A 23,872-nucleotide genomic window follows, 5' to 3' on the forward strand; every position below is an offset into this window, starting at 1 on the left:
CTGCGAAATGAAAGAAAATTTTGTCTATTTCTCTTTATTTTGGTGTTGCAAATATTCAAATTACACCTTAAAATGGTATTTTTTAATACCATGTTTCACCCACTACCTGATTATTGCAGAGACTGACACTTAAGTGAAAACAAAACGATAGAACAACAATGTAATAAAAAAAACAACTCATCTACGTATATGGGATATTTTGTATCTCTAATTATGATGAATTATCACATTTAGATAGATATTTTTTTCGTTGTTATCCTTGTTTTCTTTTATTTTTTCTATTGTTCTTTTTATGCCTTGTCATTTTTATCATATCAGCAGCCTTCTCTCCAATCATCATTGTCGCAGCGTTTGTGTTTGCTGACGGAACGTTCCGCATGACTGAAGAATCAGCAACCCGTAAATTCTTGATACCTTTGACCCTAAATAAACAATAAACTCTGTTACAGATATTTCATTCACATCATATGGTGCAATTTTTTGAAAGAGTAATCAATTGAACCAAAGTTATAGCGGTAATCAAAAAAATGTAATCCAGGGACAAAGACCAGACATGGAAAACAGACATACACAACAAAGAACATAAAGTAACTAAAATCATACATACAAAGCAACAAAAGCAAATGAACAACTCTGACTCCACTAAAAACTTGGAGCATGGACCAGGTGCACCGGTAGGGTAAGCGTCCTCTGCTTTTCTAGAAACACCCACCGAGTTGCTCATAAAAATTCAAGTCCGGGTTACCTACACAAATACTAAGCATCAGACCACTTCGCGTCATTTGTTATTTGAATGAAAATCAAATGCAACAAGTGTCACTGCTGTCGATACAATTCGTAATTAAAAGGATATAAAAAGTAACTAGAAATATTGAAGTATGTTCACAAAGGAGAATACCCCTACATCAAAGGTAGTTAAATATATAAACCCTCGACAGAAACTATATTCCTTTATACATATCTCCATATCATTATCTCCCTTTGGAGTCCTCCGACAGTAACTTTCTTCATATATATTTACATAGCATACTCACCTTTCCTATTAAGCTTCATCAAAATCCCCTGAAGAGGTTAGTTGGAGGTTTTGATATGGTAAATTCGTAAGTTGGATTATCTCCCTTTGGCCACCAGATAGTAACTATATTCCCTTATACACATCTACCTATAGTGCTCAACCTTCCTAAAAAGTTGTATCAAAATCCCAAGAGCGGGTTAGGAGGAGATACACTTACACGAAACGTGGATGGACGAACAGGCGGGGTAATTTCTTTTATACCCAAAACTTTGTTTGCGGGGGTATAAAGAACTAAAACAATATACTGGAATCATCAAAAAGCACACAAAAATATTAAAAGTAAATTTGAGAAAATCAAACTTCGACAGAGGATAGAGCAGGAAAAAGAATAGAATATTCAAAAAGTAAAAAAGTGTCTAACCTCAAGTATGGATCAACAACCGCTGTCGGATCACTGACTGCGCCCATTCTGCACGTGCTAACTTGATGATTTGCTTGGCGGGCATAATGACGAATCATGCATTTCCAATAAGCGTCGGTGTCAAAGGTAATGTTAGTACAGAACCCATCGCATTCTTCTTGTCTGATGAACTTCGCCCCAATACTATTCCATGCCGAGTTGTTTGCAAACTGTTGAACAAATCTAAGTACTAGATAAGAAAGAAAAAGTACAAAAGAATCAATAAAGACTTGTGATTTATGTAAATTATATCAATTTGAATGGTCGATTGGGACCCATTCTCGTGAAACCATAGAGTCACATAACGAGACTTACGTTCTCTATTTCTAACATGTTGGTATATATTGCAATCAAAAAGTAATGAAAAAGTATTTACAATTGGTGCAATGATATTAATTTAATATTACTTTCTGTGACGTCACATATATATAATAGTTTCGAAGTTTCTAAAAAAAAATCGCCCTCTACAAACGTGGGGTTTTGTATTTACAATACTTTGTTTTTAAATTCGTAAAAATATAATAAATAGTAACAATGAAGCATTTTGACAAAACTTTGCTCGAAACGGCTCTATTTATACAGAATTGGCTCACTTACGTAAGCAATTATAATTTAGATATTTCTCAATTTCCTATTTGTAGAGAATCACAAATGTCGAGCAAGAAGAAAAGATCTCGTAGAGAGCATTATTTTAGATTTATATTTTTGACACTAAGGCAAGCCAAAATCATACTTTGTACATATGAATCTACGTCTTCCTGGTGAGAAAGGTACTGAGGATCAATCAGAGGTGCTGCTAAAGGATGTTTACTCTTCAGCCTGAGAGTTCCTATACTTTCATGTCGAAGTTTACAAATAAGAACAGCGAATCCGATAGAAACTGTACGTTGTTCTCCATTAAAATCACCCTTAAAACATAAAGTATGTCACATTTTCCTTAGAAATGACTATCTTACGACAAATTTTGTGATTTTTGCCGATAAATATGAATTTAACATTGTAGAAATATCAATTTTCCTTGCTTTGTTTTTATGTTATTTTACATATGGTACGTTCTTCTCTCACCAATGTTCATTGCTTCGTCATTGTACCACAGTTTTGAGATGGATATATAAATTTGATTTAAGAAGGTAGACCTAGGGTAAGTGACATATTTCTGAAAATCAATGATATGGTTGTATCATATTCAATTTCACCAAAGCCTATCAAGCTACCATTTGAAACTGAATGGAATCAATCCAAGTTACTATGATTCTTACATGAGATAGATGTAAAAGGCTGAATACAAACATTCCAATGATGTAAGAGCTGTGTCCCTTACTCAAGGTCTACCTCCTTAATCATCTTACTGCCTTAGCTGTTACAAACATATGCTTCATATCTGAATTCCTAGAGAAAACACAACAAAACATGTAAGGAAGTATTGATTTTACCCTTTTATTCATCTTGTCTACAGCACATTTGATAGATTCGGCTTCGTTAGCAAATGCTTTGAAGCTTAGTTGTAGGTCAGGAGGCGACTGAGGGTCTGTGTTGCTTGGCAAATGTGCGAAGATAGTACCATCGTTTCCAGGGCGGGTTTGGATACCTAGTTACATATGAAATAGATTGTATTTACACATTTGTTTATAAACACAATAAATCATAAGTTGATGAAATAATTTTTGCAACTGTCTATGTAGTTGGCACGGTTTACAAGGAATAAATAGCTTGGAATAGAGTTTACATAATAAAGTATGCCAAACAACATTTAAAGTGATATCTTAGATATATTTTTATTCAGATTAAAGACTGATTTTTCTAAAAGACGATGGTTTCGTATGAAAAACATGATTTTGACTAGAACCGATGTAACTGTTCAGCAAGCTTTGCGTTGTCCTGCGGTTCTTATCCTCATATGTTTACAGATGAATATCAAGGCAGTTTACTGTTAATATTCTTTATTTTTACCTTTTTTGTAGAAGATGTATTCCATGACTGATTGTAGATCTAATGCCTTTTCTTTGTTCATATTAAAGCTGGTATTAGTAGAGTATTGAAAGAAATACTGCATGTGATCTTGCATTCTCTGTCCCACTGGTAGGTCTTTTATAACTGGTATCTATTTAATGACAGTAATGTTTAAGTGCATAAGAATTAAGAAATTTTTCTATTATGACAAATACGCCATTTTTTGTGACAAAAATTTCCCTAGTCGTAGCCAAAATAACGGCTGTTCTGTTTAACCTCCTCCGTATGGAATTTGGATTAATTAAGAAATAAATTTGTATATCTATGTCATCGTATGTGTTAAATGTGTGTATTTATATAATTGATTTCAATTAGATAACCTCTCCGTTAAATCATCGCGTAAACGTTTTTAAATGAGTGTTTTGTCTCGAAGCGACAGCGAAAAAAAAAAGAGATATTGCGCAGGTGCTAAAGGTGAGGTTGTACCGACATATACCGTTTGACGATATGAAGACGTCATATTAGAAATAGAATCAAAATCTACATCGTATACGTGCCAAAACATATTTAAGTTAACAAAAATGCAATGTATTTTATTCATTCATGCATTTTGTTACTTATCATGTGGAAAGCTCTCCTACAAAATATAATAACCCAAAAGGGAAAGAAGTTTCAAAATACCACTGATACGACTTTTATATTTGACATTCATTTTTCAACTATGATAAAAAAAAAGAAATGTCTTTGTGTTAAATTCGGGCAGTTTTTCTATTAACCATCTGATCAACTGTTACTAAATTAGACACATTTATTTGCTTATACTGTTTATTTTTGTTTACTCGCAATGCGTTGTGAAACCAAATCACATGTCCAAGTTGTACGTACACCTAATTCGTCCAAGTGAGCTTTAGGTCCTATTCCAGACAAAAGCAGTATCTGTGGAGACCCAAATACACCAGCGGAAAGGATTATCTCTTGCTTTGCATAAACCTTGACGATCTTACCATTTCTCATTAGCCGTATACCTTTTGCTTTGCCGTTCCGAATAATCAGCTAAAAGGTAATAAAAATGTAAAGTTTAAGTCGTATTTTTAGGACAAATACACATGAAAATTTCATACGGCAGTATGTTTATTTGATGCTAATTGTTTGTTATTTGTTTTTCAAGGACAAAACCAAAAGGGAGGTGAAATACTGGTATAATTCCCATCTTATTAGCATATGCCTTTTTCGTGCATGCATTATGATTGGTTAACAGTTTTTACAACAATGTGAATTCCATGTTCAAATCGTAAACAATATGACTACTGTCGCTTCGACAAAAGATAGAGCCGTTTAGAGGCTTAAAACGGTATTATCGGCTTTATTCCATTCATTTTCGGCATTGTATATTCAAAACAACGTTGTCGGTTTTACGTCGCCATTTGCAATGTCGATTTCGGGTGTCAATTTCACTGAATGAGAATCTACAAGAAAAAAAACTATCAATATAGTTCAGATGGTTAGGGATACAAAGAAACCTGTCTAAACCGGACCCATTGAAAAAAAAACGGAAAATCTGTCCACACCAGAAACTTTTTGGAATAATATTCTGAACGCGACTACACCGTACACCTGACTAACTTAACTAATTCTATAGTCTAAAAGGGGTTCGGTTAAGGCAGGTTTTACCAAGTTCCACACAGCGGCAGACGTTCATTCCCTTTCTTGCCAACTGCTGCAGACAGGCCTTTTGAAATTCTCGGACATTATGAAAGTCAAACAGCGTTTGACAATCGTATAACGTCGCGTAAAATCATTCACATTTTTTTCGACTTTGTAAAATTCTTGCGTTTTCTGAGAGGGCTGGCCGCAGGGTTCTAGAATTAATTTTGAACGTCAGACGCTGTTTCGAAACTTGAGGTTTCACTGTATTTATATTTACTCTGGCAACATGGCTGTTTGTGTTGACTTGTAGATTTGGACGAAATAAAACTGGTCTAAGAAAACAGCTGGCGGAAGTACAACGTTCTCCATCTTTGATATTAGCTTGCAGAGGACAATAACCTTAAACATCAAGGTATAGATATAAAAAATGCAATATTTCAACCGATGTATCATTTGTCTAAATTAAGCAATGTTGTCTTCAGACTTAAATTTCGATCATGTTTAAGGAAGCATTCACTCCTCTGTGGCATCTTATTAATTCCTTGAATTTGTTATGGGTTAATGTAGCTCGATGTGATTTAACTTTTGACTGATTATATCGATTAGAAAATTATGGTAATATTGGTACATCTTTTCAATCAGTTATAACCATTGTGTCTTATTAGTTGTATGTTACTTTTCCTGATTTTTATTTTAGTCCATTAAAAAAAAAATCAATTTCAGATGTAACACGTTTTCTGATTGGATAAAAAGAAATTGTCAATCATCACATAAACCATATTTTGTAATTTGACTCATTTTTGCTGATTTACTTCTTAAATTTTGATACTAAAATCAAATTATAAGGAATGACTCCTATAGTTTTTCGGTCCAGAGAGAAAAAAACGGATTCTTTAATCAGATTTTATAATCATAGCTACATAATAAGATCGGGCATCTGGCACGAGACCGCAATTAATTTTCAAGTGCATTTTAATATACCCTTTTGAGCAGATTAAAAAAATTCCACTGGCGCAAACAGAATAGAACCTCTCTGGCCTAAAGATATGTACAAACAGGATTTTATATATAAATTTTACCATCATTTTCTGAAATTAATACATATAATTTGGAGATGGGGTAAACATGACAAATTAACTGAGTTGAAAGTCCTAAATTTTAACCTTCTTCCACTGAACCAAATCACAACTTTTAGTCAGAATTGATTAATGAAAAAAAAATCCCATGTAATTTTAACCTATTTTCTACCAATTAGAGGCAAAACTTCAGCAAATAAGTTTCCAGTAAAAATATGAAAAAATGTGGAAGGTACCTACTACCAAAGTTGGAACTCTATTCGAATATACAACGAAAACCAAGGGGAATTAATTGTGTTCTCATACCATCTGTGAATCGCATCACTGTTATGCATATCCGTATTCCATGCCTACCTATCTGACTTGCCCCGTTACAATCAACTACATTTAATCCCTTCTCGATAGCAGCCATCTTATGTATTGCATCAAGCGGTGATGTGTAAGTTTCTGTTATAACAAGCGGACCATTTGTTCCATGGAAAGCTAGAACAAAGAGCATGATTAGCCTATTATAGCAGATTACATATTGTTGATATGTGTGTTCTATATAATAATGTTTTAGTCGCTATTCCGGAAAAATAAAAAAAGGAAACAGTGAAAGAACCTCCCATACCAAAATGAGACACTTCAGTCCCACAAGTAGATGCATGAAATGATGTTTCTGTAAGAATATAATCAATTGCAAGCTATTTGGTTACCAAATACCAAAATACCAATTATACATGTATACATTTCAAATTTCGATATGCTGTACAAGTGATTCAAGGAATAACCTCTCTTCAGCAGTATTATAATCTAATATTCAGGAAGATTTTCATTCAAAATTAAGTGTCTACTTCTGAAGGTTATTGTTCGTACCAATTAGTTGAATATTTTCAAATTCGTGAGAAGAACATTATTGTCAACACAGAAATTGAAAATAAAATTATCAGTATTTTGTCAACGATTGCCACCCACATTTGTATTTGTAAGCAACAAAAAATGCAGAACTACAGTAGAATTTCTGGTAAGGAATTATAAAATTCCTTGAGATTAAAACATATCAATCGTAATTATTGGTGTGTGTTTTTAATAAACTAAAAACGCATAACACAAATAAAAAGAAAGACAACTCTACCTCGATAATAGAACGGCTGAGGAAAATAATGATTAAATTGAAAATGGGCTTTAACTGACGACAAGGATAGTCAAAAATATTAAACTACAACCTGTCAGTGAGAGGTATGTGTCCTGACATGTCAGGATTATTTCAATTTGCTTGCTTAAGATTATCATTAAAAGTTATTAGTTATCTTCAACAACGGAATTTCTTCTCTTATTGACTTTACTTTGTCCGATTGGTGGTCTATACGGTCTTGACTATCCTTGCGGATCTCGCATGACCGGCCCTTGCGGGGATTGTGTTAGTAGATGTCTGTTAGTAGTTGGAGGTAGCGAAGCCCCAGCCTTCGGGATACCTGATCGAACCTTCCGGATACCTGACCGAAGAACTCAGAGTATGTCCTACTAGCGGCTGGCTACTCTGTTGTCGCTCTGGCCTACTCACAGACCCCACTGTAACTGTTTGGGAGTACGTCAACGTGAAGAGTGATACTTGTATCATTTTATCTCCTCCGTTAGATGATTTTTGGTATGAAATTATTATTAAAATAAATAAACGAGTTAATCAAATTAAGAACCTGGAAATTTTTTTGTAAACATGAAATATCTAAATACACACTAGAATTAATTAAACTTGGAATCTGGATGTTTTCAGATTTCTTAAAATACGGTAGCACGTCTTTGTAACTCCATCCTTTACACCCCTCTTTAGCCCATTGGTCATAATCATGACGATTCCCTCGCACATAATTCATTCCGTTGATACTTCCGGTTCCGCCTAATACTTTTCCTCGAGTCGCTTTGGCTCTCTGTCGAAAAAAGACATAAAGAACAAGACATCATTAGAATTTTTGCATAACTCTTTAATGCAAACGATCCAGTTATGACATTATGCTGAGCTACATATAGTAAAACATGTCTAAATCGAACCTTGAATATGTAAAAATATGAATATGAATATGTCTAAACTAGATCTCTTACTATCAATTACTAACAATTGTCTGAATCAAAGTTGAAACTAATATTAAAGTTCAAAAGAGGTCGGTTTAGACAGGATTTTGTACAATTGAAAGGTTTTTTTTTACAGTTTATCACGCGATATGTTGTAATCTGCCTTCAACCTATAAATAGAACTTGACTTTACCATGACCTTTAATAACTGGTTTATTTTCGTTCAATTTTTATGGCTTCGTAAACGAGTAATTTAGTCTAGATAATATTTTATCAAGGTAAGTGTGAAAAGTTCAAATGAACAAGAATTATCCATAAAAGATTTCGTTGTAACTATAGTATAGATAATAAATAATGTTTCGTCTGAAATGACTTTACAAATGTTATAAGGGTGTGTTTTAAAAGCAATTGCTATGTAATAATTTCGAATTTTCATGGTTATATATACGACTTGCATGTTCTTTTGTGGCAAAAGATGCATGTTTCTGAGGAACGGTGTAATAATTCCAATTTTCCTTCATTTTATGTGCTCTTCGCCATGGTAACGGGATTCGGGTGAATTCGTTGTCATAATCCGAACAACCAGATTCCAGAAGCAAAACACTGACATTATCCTCCGAAAGTCTAGTTGCAATTATACCACCGGCTGACCCAGATCCGACTTAAAATGAAATAATTGCCATATTGAAAGAAAATAGTTTGGCTTCCTTTTTTCTCGTCTTCGAAACAGATGACACAAAATACAAAGAATGTTAAAGTTTAATAAGAACATAAAATTCATATTGTACATTGGATCATTTAAATAAAACTTAACATTGTCAATCAGTTCATTTATAATGTACGTTAATCGTTTCTTGTTCATTAAAGTACGGAGAGAGGGGCAGAGATTTCATTGCACTTATACCAGATAACCCCCAGAAATAATCATCAAAGTGTTTGTAAAATTTGCCTTTTTTACGATATTGATAGGTCAAATTTTGTTGAAATGCACTATGGAAAAATGGCGGGAAAATTTTACCACACTTTTTCCTTAAATAAGCAGTCAAAATATTTACATCACAGATGCTTCAGGATAAATTTGAAAAAGCTTCTTAGTTGTTTTCTTGATGTATGGAATATACATGTATCTGAGGCAAAAAAGACCAAATTTAGAATAATAATGTGCCACATATCGCCTGATTCTTACACAGACTGGTACATAAAGGTAACCTACCTATAATATAATCATAACGTTTTTTCAATGGTCGGTCGAATATGCCCTCTACGTCCTTCTCATCTGGGAGTTTTGAAGACAAATAGTTGAGGAGAGATACATTTGCACAAAGTGCAACCAAGGACGAACCAAGGAACATTTCCTGAAAATATTTATTTTCACAATAATTTACGATATAATCATGTATGAAAGGTCACTAGTACATTTGTATATGTTACCAGTTATAGTAGATTCCGAGTTGCTCAATTGCTTTTATTACTTTGTATGTATGATTTTAGTCACTTTTTGTACTTTTTTGTGTATGTCTTTTTTTCATGTCTGGTCTTTGTCCCTGGATTGCATTCTTTTGATTTCTGCTAAAACCTTGGTTCCCTTGATTACTCCTTAAATCATATTCAGTGTCAGTTTAAAACGAATGTACTTTTTCTATTTTTAATTTCAGTTTTGTGTATCAACATGATATGCCAGGAATAATAATGCTAGATTTGTTATGTATGTTACAAGTGCATATTTGGTACCTTGAAAACTTAACAGTAATAGAAATGTGGTCTTCTAAACCAGTCCTCTACTGAAGTTTTATTGTGCAAGTTTAAATTCATTTGAAACTTGAGGCCCCGTGCAGGTCCAGGTGTTAAAAGAATAGGCCTGCAGCAGTGCTAAACTTGTCGTAAAAGGCGACTAAATAGTGCTCAGAACCCTAGCCGGGGGCTAGGGCGCTCTGCCCACAGAGCAACTGGGATGTGTGCCCCAGGTGGTGGAATGGGGTACCCCTGACGTGTTACCTGCTGGGGTTGTCAGGCTATAATACGGAAAACCTGACCGCAAATCATAGTGGTGCACCGTGTTGGGAAAGATGCCACGTTCCTTGCACGTTAAAGAACCCTACTGTGGTATTCTCCCGGAGTAGGAACCATAGGGCTCCGCCACAGGAGGATAAATTGCCCGACCCTACCCACCTCTACCTATTTCCAGTGGCAATCAAAATTTGTCGACCCCATTGTCCTTGCGTCCCATCCCTTTTTCGTTTCATCATCATTTCATGTTCATTTTATCATCCATTTCATGTTCATCGTCTGAATATAGCTGAAATATTGCTGCTCGGACGTTAAACCCCAACAAACAAAGAAACTTGAGTAATTAGAGAACCTCTCAAAAAGTCTTTGAAGGCTCAGCTAAGGTTTAACAATAGATGCACACGGTAGTATTGGAATGATAAACCTATTCAGGTCAGGACCCCTTGATTGAAATACAATCGAGATTTGTTCCGATTAAACTTGATAAGTTAATGACTTGTGACAAATTTTCATCAGTGTACGACTCACATGAAAATGCAAAAGTATGCTTCGATTTCGGTAGCTGGTCAATGTAAAGCGTCCAATCTTGATTATAATATTGCACACCGTTTAATAGGGAAATTTATATAATCTCTACATCATCTTTTTGTCGTGATCTTTATCTGAGCATGTTAACCGATTAAAAAAAACGCGATTTTGGTCACCATTCGTAGTGAACAGAAAAAAAAGGCATTTCTTTATGTGCAAGTTTGTTTGAGTGTCGGCCCATGCCTGATTTGCAATATCCTTATATAAAAAAAAACTTTTAATTTTAAATGATACGCAAAACAAAATATATATATATATATATGAATTGGGCTTACCCTAAATATCGAGGTAAATAATCCGATGATAGTAAAGCAAAGATGTTCGGAAATGTCTGCTTGATAACCACCTAACCGTAGCAGTCATTCAATTTTTAAAGACGGAAAGTAAATAATAAGAGACCGTCTAGCTGAGACTGCATGTATTTGTAATGTGTTTCATATTAGGTTTTTATCTCTTCACTTTATGAATAATACGAGATAAAAAATGATTGTTTTAATTAGGAATTCTTAACTTGTAGATATGTTGTGTATTACAGCAATACATGAAATCGAATCCTGTATAAACCGAACTTAAAATTGTATCTTGTTTACACATTTTTTTTTATTTTATTGAGCAATCGGTTCTAACAGGTATCAATATATTATTACTTATTTTCATATTTTATGCAAACCATGACTTTTCTGACATAAACGATGTATTTAAGAAGGTAGATCAGGGGTAAGAGACATAACTCTTGAAATCAGTGATATGTTTGTATCTTATTCAATTTCACTAAAGCCTATCAAGCCTTCATTGGAAACAAAATGAAATCAGTCCAAGTTACTTTGATGCTTACATAAGATTGATGTGAAATGCTCTTATGTCCCTTATCCTAGGTCTACCACCTTAAGTGCATATCTAGAGTGCAGAAAACAATATTTAGAAGGAACACTCGAATAATTTGGAAAGAAGCACTTTATATCTGGTAAGTATATTATCATTCTTTGAAGAGTGTAGAGCGTTAATGGCGTATGCAGTATGTGCTATGTCCGTAGTTGCTAAGTTTGCCCCTTGGTCATATTGATATGATAAACACCAAATCGTTAATGAATGTTTTATGATATGAGTCTAACTGTACTTTGATTGCAGTTAGTAAGATTTAAGAGAGATTCTGTGAGCGACCTTGACACTTGCAGTTATGATTCTAGAGTTGACATCACGTGATAATTATTTATATAGTAGTCTTGTTTATTTTATGTTAGTATCTACGTGTATTAGTACTTTCATCATACAGACGTACTATATTGATATTTTTTAGAATTATATTTCTCATGGGTCGTGTAACGAGTTTCTGTATTACACGATGGCGTCATAACTTTGATCCGAATATTTATGTTTTATTCCTTAATTTCAGATACTATTCGTACTGACCCTGAATGTATAGGCTATTATAGTCTAGTCCAATAGATTGGTACGTTAATATGCTTTATAGTGCACGTGGTTTTATATGAGAATTACTTAGCTTAGTGTTTTGATAATATCTATGGTTGTAATTCATTCATGTGAAGAAATTTGTCTATTCATCTATTTATTTATTGCTATTATTTTGTATGTCTGCTAGATATATTTTGAACGTGAGTATTTTCATTGTCATTGTTTTCTTATTACATATCGAGAGTGTGAACTACATTCTATTAATGATAGTTTGACAGTCCTATTGTGATGCTGAAATTATTTAATGTTGTATCGTTGTAGTTGCAGGGTTATTTATTTCACTGAGTAAAAATTTAGAACCCTATAATAGCGTAATAATACGGCCTGCTGTAAAAAGTACAATTCTCTTTTAAGAAGAATGACTGAATTAACTCTAAATCCTCGAATAACATCAAAAATAAAAATGTCAATTACTACATATGTAAAATAACGTAAATAGTTTAAACAATTTAAACTAAAATATTTTAATAATCTTGATGTGATATGCATCCGGTTATATAGTTCATCAATGACTACCTTATTTTGTCATGCTTGATGATTTCATACATCTGAGGTTTTTAGAATAATAGTGTATTAAATGTGGTTTCACTGTTGGTAATGAAAACAAGAAATGACATCAGTGAACTATTTTCAACTTCCGTTTGTAACCTTTTATCGACTAATGTTGAATTGTGAAACTATGGATATTTCTGCTTGTTTTATCATAAGACTGATTTTTCTTTTTGATATCTACAATACTGTGGGTAAGAAAGTCATTAATTGTATTAGGACTCATAAGTCAGTTATAAAATGTTTCCCCTTTCTAAGCCGGGGATTAGAAAAATGCACGTGACTTTTTGATTAAATTTCTACGAGTCCATTATTTTATATTACCGAGTTTTCATGGGAGAAACCAACCCCCTTTCAGCCTATTTTTGATTTAAATTATTTTTCTATTCTCTATGGTTATAATTAGACCATGCTCGCTAAAGCTCGAATGTTGAAATTGTAATTTTACCATCTCGACTGAAGGAAGAATTTAAACCATTCATCACTGAAGGAGAATTTGTGTACCTCCGATACTGACACTAAATCATTGGTCTCAAACGAATAAGTCAAACCATAATTCACCACCAAAAATGTAGCATAACGCCATTTCACTCGTAGGTATATTCAGAATAGGTCATCATCCCCACGGAACAGACAAACATAATATATCAAAAATACACATATTTATCGCTTAGTTTCATCTTTGATACAATTTATCTACACTACTACTGGTACGAATACCATTTATTGCATTATGATTCAAAAGTCAACTACATAATATAATTATCGCAGATACTAATGCTAAATTATTTGGCTTTAAATGAATAGGTCAAAACATAGTTCAGCTCTGAAAATGTAGCAAACATTGTCACACTGTCTCTGAAACAAACAAAAATCATAGATTTATCAAAATTTATACGAGTGATACATGTATTCATTGCTGTGATGGGTGTTTAAAATTTGAACATATGAATCATAAAAATGTTGTCTGTCAAAGTGACACGTGAATTGAAAAGAAACATTTACTTTGTCCTCTAACGATAGTTTGTAAAGAAGACAAGTAAGTGTTTACAAACCATATTATTGCATAACAAAATATTCTCCCTGTAGAAAGGAAAGTAAAGTGTGCTTGCAACATATTCAAATATGACATTGAGTGCAGTATACTTTCAATAAAATAATGCAATCACCCCCCCCCCAAAAAAAAAATCCCCAAAAAAAACAAAAAAAAAAAAAAATCCAAAAAAAACAATTTAAGGAGGTAGATCTAGGGTAAGGGACATAACTCGTGAAGTCAGTGATATATTTGTATCATATTCAATTTCACCATAGCCTGTCAAGCTTCCATTTGTAAACGAATGAAATCAGTCCAGGTTACTTTGATGCTTACATGATATTGATGTAAAATGCTGAATACAAACGTTCCAATGATTTTATATGAGTTGTGTCCCATACCCTAGGTCTACCCCCTTAAATAGGTTTTTTGCATTTGCCATAAAGCTATTGTAGGACCACGAAATTGAGGACGTCAGGGCTAAACCACCTAATTCTTCTTGCAAAAACATTCGATTCAAATATGGTTCTTCCGGTCACATTATTACGGGCGATTTAAACATCATAGAAAACAAATTTCTTCGTAAAGTCCTTTCTAAAGGTCCCAAGCACCGTGAACCACGCTCCATAAATTGGATGTGTAACTTTAAAATTCCTATGGATGCTGTTGAGGACTATGCAAGAAAATTAATGAAACGACAACAGGAAGACATTGCTTCACTGTCAGAGTGGGTAAGGATTTGAGGTCGTTAAAATTGAAACGTATAAAAGTTTTGAATAGATCAATGAGTGGCAATGCTACATCAGACTTACATGACCCCGATGTAGCCTAAACATTGTATACTATACATGACAAATATGTTGTCCTACCAGCGGACACAGCCCAAAACAACATTGTTTTGTCTGCAAACCGCATTATATTCAATGGCAATTATCAGGGGTGCTACTCAAGAAAAGACGGTACATCTAGATATAGATACGTAATACTTTGAATAGTTTTCTCATACGTTGGGAAAACAATTCCAAATCATCTTCCAAATATACAGAAGAAGATGTTTCAAAATCCTGGAATTTTGATGTCCAGTGTGGTGGACGCGTTTTTCTGCAAATGGTCGGCATTCCAATTGGGACAAATTGTGCTCCTCTACTCTTTGATCTATTTTTTCACTCTTATATGGCTGACTTTATAGCTAATCTGATCCAAAGGACGGAACATTGTTTGGACTGATCCTTGGATTTCAGTTTCCACTATATAGATGACGTTTTATTGTTAAGCAATCCTAGTTTCGAAGAGTTTATACATCGAATCTTACCCAAAGAACTTGAGATAAAGGATACTACAAGCACTGTGAAGTCAGTCTCATATCTTGACTTTCACTTAAAGATCGATGGTAAAGGAAAAGCGAACTATTGACCAAGCTATACGACAAACGCGATGACTTTTCATTCCATATTGCCAACTTTCCTGTCATCTGTGGCAAAATCCCTTCAGCACTTGCGTATGGAGTTTTCATATTACAACTCAAACGTTATGCCAGAGCTTGCTGTTACTACGCAAACATTTTGTACCGAGCTAGACTTTTTACAATAAGGCTTCTGGAACAAGGCTGGGTTGCTACAAGATTGAAGTCATCGCTTCAGAAGTTTCATGGTCGTAATCATGAATTGTTGATCGTTACGGTGTATCTATTTAAACCATTTGTTCAACGTGTCATAGTTTTCTTTTACACTTTTGTCTTCCCCGACTTGATTTTTATGAGTAGCGCGGTGAGTGTTTCTAGAAAAGCACCCTACCGGTGCACCTGGTCCATGCTCCCAGTTTTTAGTGGAGTCCAAGTTTTGTTTCTTTGTATGTATTATTTGTTTATTTTATGTTCTTTGTCGTGTGTGTCCGTTTTCCTTGTCTGGTCTTCATCCCTTGATTACATTCGTTTGATTTCCTTTAGAATCATAGATCTCTTGATTACTCTATCATTAGCAGTAACATACCAGTATCCTCATTTGCAAAGGTATGCCAGAGATAAATCGTGTAATATAAAATTATACTGGGAACAAATTTTTCCAATTTCATGCAATACCCTATGATATAAATACAATATGATATTTAGCTGATGAAATAATATGTATTATTTACAGGTGAGACTCTTACTATTAATGATTTACATTCTATACATACAAATACCTCAAGCTTGAACTGCGACAGTTCGACAAAAATCAAAATAGATGCTGTTAAGGTAACGTTAGGTGATGATGATCCATACATCTGTAATAAAAAGCATTGTCATCTAAATGAGGAAGATTTCACAAAATTAAGGCATTGCGAAGGAAAACAGTCATGTGTGGTTGACACAAGTTTTACGACCACGTGTGTTTTCAGGAGAAGATATGTCAACATATCATATACGTGTAAAGGTAAGATTTTTCCTCCATGCAATTCTATGATATGAAGTAGTTGTAACCTGTAAGTGGATGAATGTATTGATATTTAAAGAAATCATCATGCGTCATACAGTTTTAAATCAACTCTGATATATTTTTCTTTCAAATGTACAAACATTAAGATGTGACCTATAAAGAGTTTGTTTTCCTTAAAGATAACAGACTAAAATCGGGAACTCAGTGCTTCTATGGTCAAAGGTTAAATTATCATGATTCCCGTTATGCGTATTCATCCTCTATTAATAACTAATGATTGTGATGTATATTTTGATTCATGCGGCTGTCTGTTCGTGCAAAGAATAAATAACCCACACTGTATTGATTCTAATGCGTTAAAGATATAGTAAAGAGTAATCAAAAGAAATGCGGAAATAAAAAAAAAAACGCAATCAAGAGACAAAGAACAGGCATGAAAAAGACACAAATAACAAAGAACATAAAAAATACAACAAAAAAATAAGTACAAAGAAACAAAAGTAAGTCAACTCAATGTAATTTCTCGGTTAAAAGACGACACATTACATCATCTGACTGTGGACAGGCACATGTCTGCGGTGGGATTATACTTGTTTCAAACGCCTTAACTATCCTCCGCTTCAATGTGATGTAAAAAAAAACTGAAACAACAAACACACACGTCCTACTGTTCACCCTAATTCTCTTCATGTAATACTGCAACATACAACATATAGGCAAAATCAGAAGTAAGCTGACTTATATTACACTAATTGACATGTTGTTTATTAAAATATAAAATCATTTTATCGGAATTTTTTTCAGCGGAGCAGAACTTAAGATGCGGCTTTCAAAATACTGAATCATGCACTTGGATATTAAATGGATCAGTTCCTTTGGACACAACAAACTGGCAAGAAATGACCGGTAAATTTGGGACAGGGCCTAGACCTAAGACTGATCATACCACTGGCAAAGGTAACTGAGAATTTATGTTACAAAACCTCAAACGTTTTCTGGTACAATCGGTAGTGTCCTGGTAATTAATTTTTTTTTTTATTATTTAAATGTTGTAAAATTCTTGTACATCAATAATGATTATATACTTTTTAACTTATCAAGAAAAAAGTATTTGTACAATTGAATTTAAATATGGCGTTTGATATCCTGTTGCCTACATCCAAATTTCTCACGTTGCATTATTATTGAACCTTAGTCAACCTACACAAAAGTGTACAGCGATATTATCATTACAGTGACAGTTCGTGCATATTCAAATAAACATTTTAACATTCAATTAATGTTATTTAAAAAGTTAAATCACATTGTTTTATTTCCATGTTTTCAGATGTTGGTCAGTATGCTATTCTACATTCAGTGACTGGTTACGCCAACCTTGTTAGCAGTCCTATAGTATCATATGGAAGAAAATGTCTGACATTTTGGTTTTTCGTTCATGGCAATTATACCCTAGCGGTTAAATACAAACAAAACAATTCTAGCTCATCAAATCAAGTATTTTCTGTCAGTGATAGCATGTTTCCGGAAACCTGGAGAAAAGCTAGTGTTGAAATAGACACTTTTGGATCTTATTTTATATTTATTCAAGGTATACTAATTGGAGGAAACGATAATTACATTGCAATCGACGATATTGATGTTCTTGATGGTTCATGCAATGGTAAGTACATTAGAGCGTTAGTTTTTATTTATAATTTTTCAAACAAATATTCTCACATACTTTAGCTTTTTTATAAATAATAATAATCTTTAATTTTGACTCACAGAGCATTAACCTCATTACCAATAAGTAATTACTAGACATTAACTGCTGAAGACGGTAGCTATAGTCATGAAACATAGCTATATAATTTAATTTAAGAAGTAACACGCTTTCTGATTGGATAAAAAAATCATCTCATAGACCAAATTTTTGTAAAGACTGTTACGTCATCAAATTGTTTTTTTTTGTGTGTGTGCAGCACGTGATTGCGGTTATCTCTGCATAAACCCCAAAAATGTAACAGTCATTTCTTAATATGTAAGAGATAAGAACGTTTACTCGGTAAGAGAAAAAAATCCTATTTTTAACAGATATCAATCATGCAACAAAAAAGAAAGAGCTCTATTTATAATACATTGGCATCTTTATCATTTTTCAATTGTCCCTGAGGACTAATATTTTGCACCTACGGATTTTGGTATGATGTTGAAACATCAAATGACAACGGCACGTAAAACCGACTGTGACGTCGCTGGTGACTTAACAATGGACCAAGTTTTTAGTGGAGTCCGAGTTGCTCATTTACTTTTGTTACTTTGTATGTATTATTTTGGTCACTTTATGTGCTTTGTTGTGTTTGTCTTTTTTTTTCATGTCCGGTCTTTGTCCCTGGATTACATTCTTAGATTTCCGCTAGAATCTTGGTTATTCTTTTGAACTTCCCGACAGTATGATGTTTTCTGTCTCGTCTTCAAAACTGCCATTAATCTGCATATCGTTGGTAAATTCTTGTTTTTCTTATCATTTTTAACACAAAAAATATGTGTTTTTAATAAAACAAATGGTTGTTATTTACATAGCTAAGTATATATTAAAAGTCAACTCATGGCCTCACATGATAGGGTAATAGAGTAAACCAAAGGAACACAAATTCGAGCAGAAATCTAAAGAATATGATCCAAGGACAATGACTAGACGGGGAACAGACACATACAAAATAGATCATGAAATATCTACAATAATACGTACAAAGAAACAAATGTAAATTACTCGACAACCACTAAAAACTGGGAGGTATGCACGAAAATCAAGTCAGTCACAACAAACATCATACAAAACCGAATTCAATCACACAGAAAATTGAAATAAATAAGCAACACATACCAAACCGAACAAATAAAGCTTAAGGAAAGAAGTATTTTCCTAGATATCATATTCATATATTTCTTTTAAAAACCAATTTGCTTAGGGACAGATTCGTTTAAAACCATCGATACATTTGAGTTCGGTTTTGGGATGTGGCAGCCAACTAGTTTTGGTGTCTCAAATTGGTCTACGAATTGTGCCGTTGATCATACAAGTGCGAGAACAGGTAATTGATAAGCCTTAAACGTGATAACCAAATCCAAAATTTAAGTCCTCTATCAGCATTCCCATGCAAAAGACAACACATACCCAATATGTAAATAGCAGTTAAAACCAGGAATGTTGTTTGAATGGATTTGGCGTCATTGTTGCAGGTAGACTGGTCGAATAAGGAAGATCGTGGATCGAGGCATACCCAAGTCTTTTAGTAGCAGTCTTGATAAAAAAAATCAGAGAGGAGATTCATGAATGACAAAAATAAAATAAAATTCATTTTTTATTTGTAATTCAAAAACAGTAACATACTACATAATCAGTCGGATGTGCAGTGGGTTATTGCTGTTTTTAAGATAAAATTGGTGTAGATTGTAGATTGACTCAATATAAAAAAGGACTATCGTTATGGTAAAGTGTGGTATATGTATACCGTAAATAATATGGTTTGTTCTGTTACGTTTTCTGCACCATGCTTCGACCCTTGACCCTATTAATGGTAGTTTATGAATGATATATGGGTAAATACTTGAATATTAGTTATCAGTGGTCCTCGCGCCATGTGTTCGACATATAGAGAGTAATCAAGGGAATCAAGGTTATAGCGGTAATCAAAAGAATGTAATCCTTTGTAAAACAAAGACCAGACATGGAAAACAGACATGCACAACACAAAACATAAAGTAACTGAAAGAAAGAGTCTATTTAAGGCTGGAGAACCCCTCGGAATCAGAATAATGTGTTGGATAATACCTCCGGGCTGCTCCATTTGTTAACTAGCACATCAAACATCTAGCTCATGCAAAGCAGGGTCTGTTTAGTTTATTAAACGATTTTGCCATGAAATGCATGACATGTGAGATGTAAAAGTGTAATCAGCTTATCAATATCAAAGTGTTATATGGAATATTACTTTCATTTTCTATTTTTAATTGTACGTTTATCTGTAGCAAAATTATTAGAGAGATAACTTAAATATGAAGAACATTTTTTTTTAACGTTTAGAACTTCAAAAGTTTTGTTATGGCCACCAAATCGACCGATATGATCTCATTCATGTGGAGAGATTTATTCATTAGTTTTGTTTATTCTCCTCTTGTCTGTTGTTAGGCCGCGCCACACATAGCGGCGGACGTTTTATTCCTCTATTTCTATCTGCTGCTGACAGGATTTAAATTTATTTTGATAATACTCAAATCAAACGTCGTATTGTGACACGCGAAGAATTACTCACTTTACAATAATGCAAGAATTTTGAGAGTGCCGTCTACAGCGCCCAAAACGTGTTTTGGAGGTAAGAAGCTGTTAGGTGCTAATAGATTAACATGCTATCTGTAATACATCGACAATAAAGACATGTATGGCTACTTAATGGTTTCCACTATCAATCCCCATAGAAATCGTAGTTCTTGTATATAATATGCAATTTAAAATGTTTTCTTTTTATTGCTGTTCGTCGTTGAATACCAATTATTTTTTATAATCACTGTTACTACTATATACGGATCAAAGTGGAATTTGTTGGTTGCCTTTCATACTGAATATCAATAGATCATTCTGATGATTCTGATCATTAATAAAAGAAAAACATGCGGAGCAGGGTGATCAGGAAAACGTATTATTAACTTGTGCTTTATTCATCATTAACTAGATTTGTTCTAGATTCTAATTCATCATTTTTAGTGGAGTCCGAGTTGCTCATTTACTTTTGTGACTTTGTATGTATGATTTTAGTTACTTTATGTTCTTTGTTGTGTATGTCTGTTTTCCATGTCTGGTCTTTGTCCCTGGATTACATTCTTTTGATTACCGCTATAACCTTGGTTCCCTTGCTTACTCTTTCAATCTCCCCGAGCAGGTCCGGGTGTTTAAAAGAATAGGCCTGCAGCAGCGCTAAGCTTGTCGTAAAAGGCGACTAAATAGTGCTCAGAAACCTAGCCGGGGGTTAGGCGCTCTGCCCACAGAGCAACTTGGATGTGTGCCTCAGGTGGTGGAATGGAGTACCCCTGGCATGTTACATGCTGAGGTTGTCAGGCTATAATACGGAAAACCTGACCGCAAACCATAGTGGTGCACCGTGTTGGGAAAGATGCCACGTTCCTTGCACGTTAAAGAACCCTGCTGTGGTATTCGATAGGAGTAGGAACCTTTGCGCTCCGCCACAGGAGGCTAAATTGCCCGACCTTGCCCATCCCCCCTTTTTCTAGTGGCAATCAAAATTTGTCGACCCTGTTGTCCTTGTGACCGATCCTTTTTTATCATTTCATGTTCATTTTGTCATCCATTTCATGTTCATTGTCTGAATATAGCTGAAATATTGCTGCTCGGACGTTAAACCCCAACAAACAAAACAAACAAACTCTTTCAACCAGTGACTAAATGAAAACGTGATATGCTATTAATCAACAATGTAATACTTTACTTTACTTTAATTCTTTTTTACTTTACATTTACTTATATATTTATAATGTAGGCGGAGGATGTGTTGTCATCAGCAAAAACGATGGCTCCACAGGAAGCGCTCAACTCAAGAGACAGTTTAATGGTACAGTCAAAGTTTTATGTTTGAACCTTTGGATCACATTTTATGCAGACAATAAATACGATGAGGTCGACATAGAAATTTACCTTAAAGCGCTTAATAGCCAGGAACCAAAATATATAAAAAATATCCGGATTGGACCTACTAAAAAAGATAAATATGGTTTAAACTGGGAAGAACTTTCCATGGATTTCAACGTTACGTCTCCATGTTATGTTGTTATTGAAGTAAACTTTCCTCTCTCATCAACCTACCGCTATGTGGGAATAGACGATATAGTTTTGCAAAGCGGACTCTGTCCTGGTACGTGTACCTAATAATGTTCATGATATCACGTGACCTTAAATCAATATGAAAATCATAATGTTTCCGATTCTTAACCTTTTAAATCGACTTTCCTCATTTAAATACAATTGAACATGTATATAGATTTTTAAATACTGTTTTCAAAACATTGTTTTACCTACACACATATTTCGTGTAAGCTAAATTTTATTGTAGTTAGTTTTAACTCATGTAATTCAATAACAACTTGACGCAACACCTTGTCGCTATTGGCAATGTCTCGAGCAGCGAGGAAAAGCGAGATTTCTAATTTGTGGGTTAAAAAGTCCCTCCCAAATTATGTATTTCCGACAGAATGGTCTTGTTTCGGACACACTACCTATGTAGAAAGTCTTTGACGACCCGTTCACTATTCTTACTTGAACATTCATAGTCTGTAATAAACTATTGTAGTAAACATTTCCCAGTTCTATCCCAATAACCCATTTCGCGTAGCGTTTTGCTTGAGGTAGACCTAGAAGAAGGGAAATAACTCTTGAAATTAGTGATATGTTTGTCTAATATTAAATTTCAACTAAGCTATCAAGCTTTCACTTGAAACAGAATGAAATCAGTCCAAGTTACTTTGATGCTTACATGATATTGATGTAAAATGGTAAATGCAAACGTTCCAATGTTTTATAAGAGTTGTGTCCCTTATCTTATCTCTACCCCCTTAAGCAATATCTAATGAGGGTATCGTTTATGCATCAATTTTATGTCATTAATACCACCTACTAAATATGTTACAGAAACCAGAACTTACACGGACAATTGTGTTGACATTAATAATCCAGCGACATTGCAGAAATGTCCTTCGTTACGTCTAACTGATGGTATTCACCTCGATCTTGGAGGAAGCAACTATCTAACTACGTCATGTTCTAAAACATCAGTGGAGCAATACATTTACCAGAATTGTAAAAATTCTAGTGCTGTTCATTGCACTTTTAATTTGCTTGACATTGGAGGTAGTTGTTTTGACGTTGAACGAAACGTAACAATTGATTATACTTGCGCCAATGGTAAGGAGTCTTCTCAATTAAAAAAAAACAAATAAACATAAGATTTTGGATTCTTTAATCAGGCTTACCGCATATGATAATTTTATATGACGTTTTTATATTTCTATATTTTAATTATAGTTATAGAGAGTGCGGTTTTCGATACGTTTGCATTGAAAATTGCATATTGAAAATGGCAAATTTGAATACGAAGTACATAAATTTATAACAATGATATTTAGTTACTTTAATGTTACCTGTTTACAAATTATTGACAACAATTTTGTGGTAATTCTATATTAATTGAGATTTAACATTGTTTTCGCTGTAGTAAAATCTGACGGGACAATATATATTGATTAGTCTGTTTCTATTAACCCGTAACAATCTTATCCGTGCTGTACGTTTTGTTAGCCCTTTCCTAGCCCATATGTGGGTATGGATAACGTCATGTCAATGAGTAATCAAGGGAAACAAGGTTCTAGCGAAAATCAAAAGAAAGCAATCCAGGGACAGAGACCAAACTTGTAAAAACAGACATGAACAACATAGAACATTAGGTAAGTAAAATAATACATACAAAGTAACAAAGCAAATGACCAACTCGGACTCCACTAAAAACTTGGAGCATGTCAATGTATTGGGTACCTTGTCTGGGTACCTTTAAGTTTGAAGTT

General features: G+C 33.9%; 1 protein-coding gene across 3 annotated transcripts in view; it reads right to left on the reverse strand.

Annotated features, from left to right (window-relative positions):
* Window positions 1-241: 241 nt before the first annotated feature.
* The window catches only part of LOC148620181 (uncharacterized), a 32,894-nt gene continuing 9,263 nt past the window's right edge, over window positions 242-23,872 (reverse strand). Inside the window, exons 1-14 of one of the 3 annotated variants that reach the window (XM_088580844.1) lie at window positions 22,958-23,146; window positions 21,954-22,008; window positions 16,032-16,112; window positions 9,414-9,555; window positions 8,656-8,861; window positions 7,869-8,058; window positions 6,503-6,631; window positions 5,350-5,471; window positions 4,311-4,478; window positions 3,426-3,576; window positions 2,909-3,063; window positions 2,209-2,383; window positions 1,437-1,665; window positions 242-422 (exon numbers count right to left, since the gene is read on the reverse strand). In XM_088580844.1, the coding sequence (XP_088436970.1) occupies window positions 254-422; window positions 1,437-1,665; window positions 2,209-2,383; window positions 2,909-3,063; window positions 3,426-3,576; window positions 4,311-4,478; window positions 5,350-5,471; window positions 6,503-6,631; window positions 7,869-8,058; window positions 8,656-8,861; window positions 9,414-9,555; window positions 16,032-16,112; window positions 21,954-22,008; window positions 22,958-22,977 (1,992 nt within the window). In that variant the 5' untranslated portion in view covers window positions 22,978-23,146 and the 3' untranslated portion in view covers window positions 242-253. Of the gene's footprint in view, window positions 423-1,436; window positions 1,666-2,208; window positions 2,384-2,908; window positions 3,064-3,425; window positions 3,577-4,310; window positions 4,479-5,349; window positions 5,472-6,502; window positions 6,632-7,868; window positions 8,059-8,655; window positions 8,862-9,413; window positions 9,556-11,070; window positions 11,207-16,031; window positions 16,113-21,953; window positions 22,009-22,957; window positions 23,147-23,872 lie in introns of those variants that run through there. The other 2 variants (XM_088580842.1, XM_088580845.1) reach the window with 2 other exon arrangements.

This window comes from Perna viridis, chromosome 4 (assembly GCF_037379345.1).
Source record: "Perna viridis isolate PV_CMFRI_1.1 ecotype Kerala chromosome 4, ASM3737934v1, whole genome shotgun sequence".
Classification (NCBI taxonomy): Eukaryota; Metazoa; Mollusca; class Bivalvia; order Mytilida; family Mytilidae; genus Perna; species Perna viridis.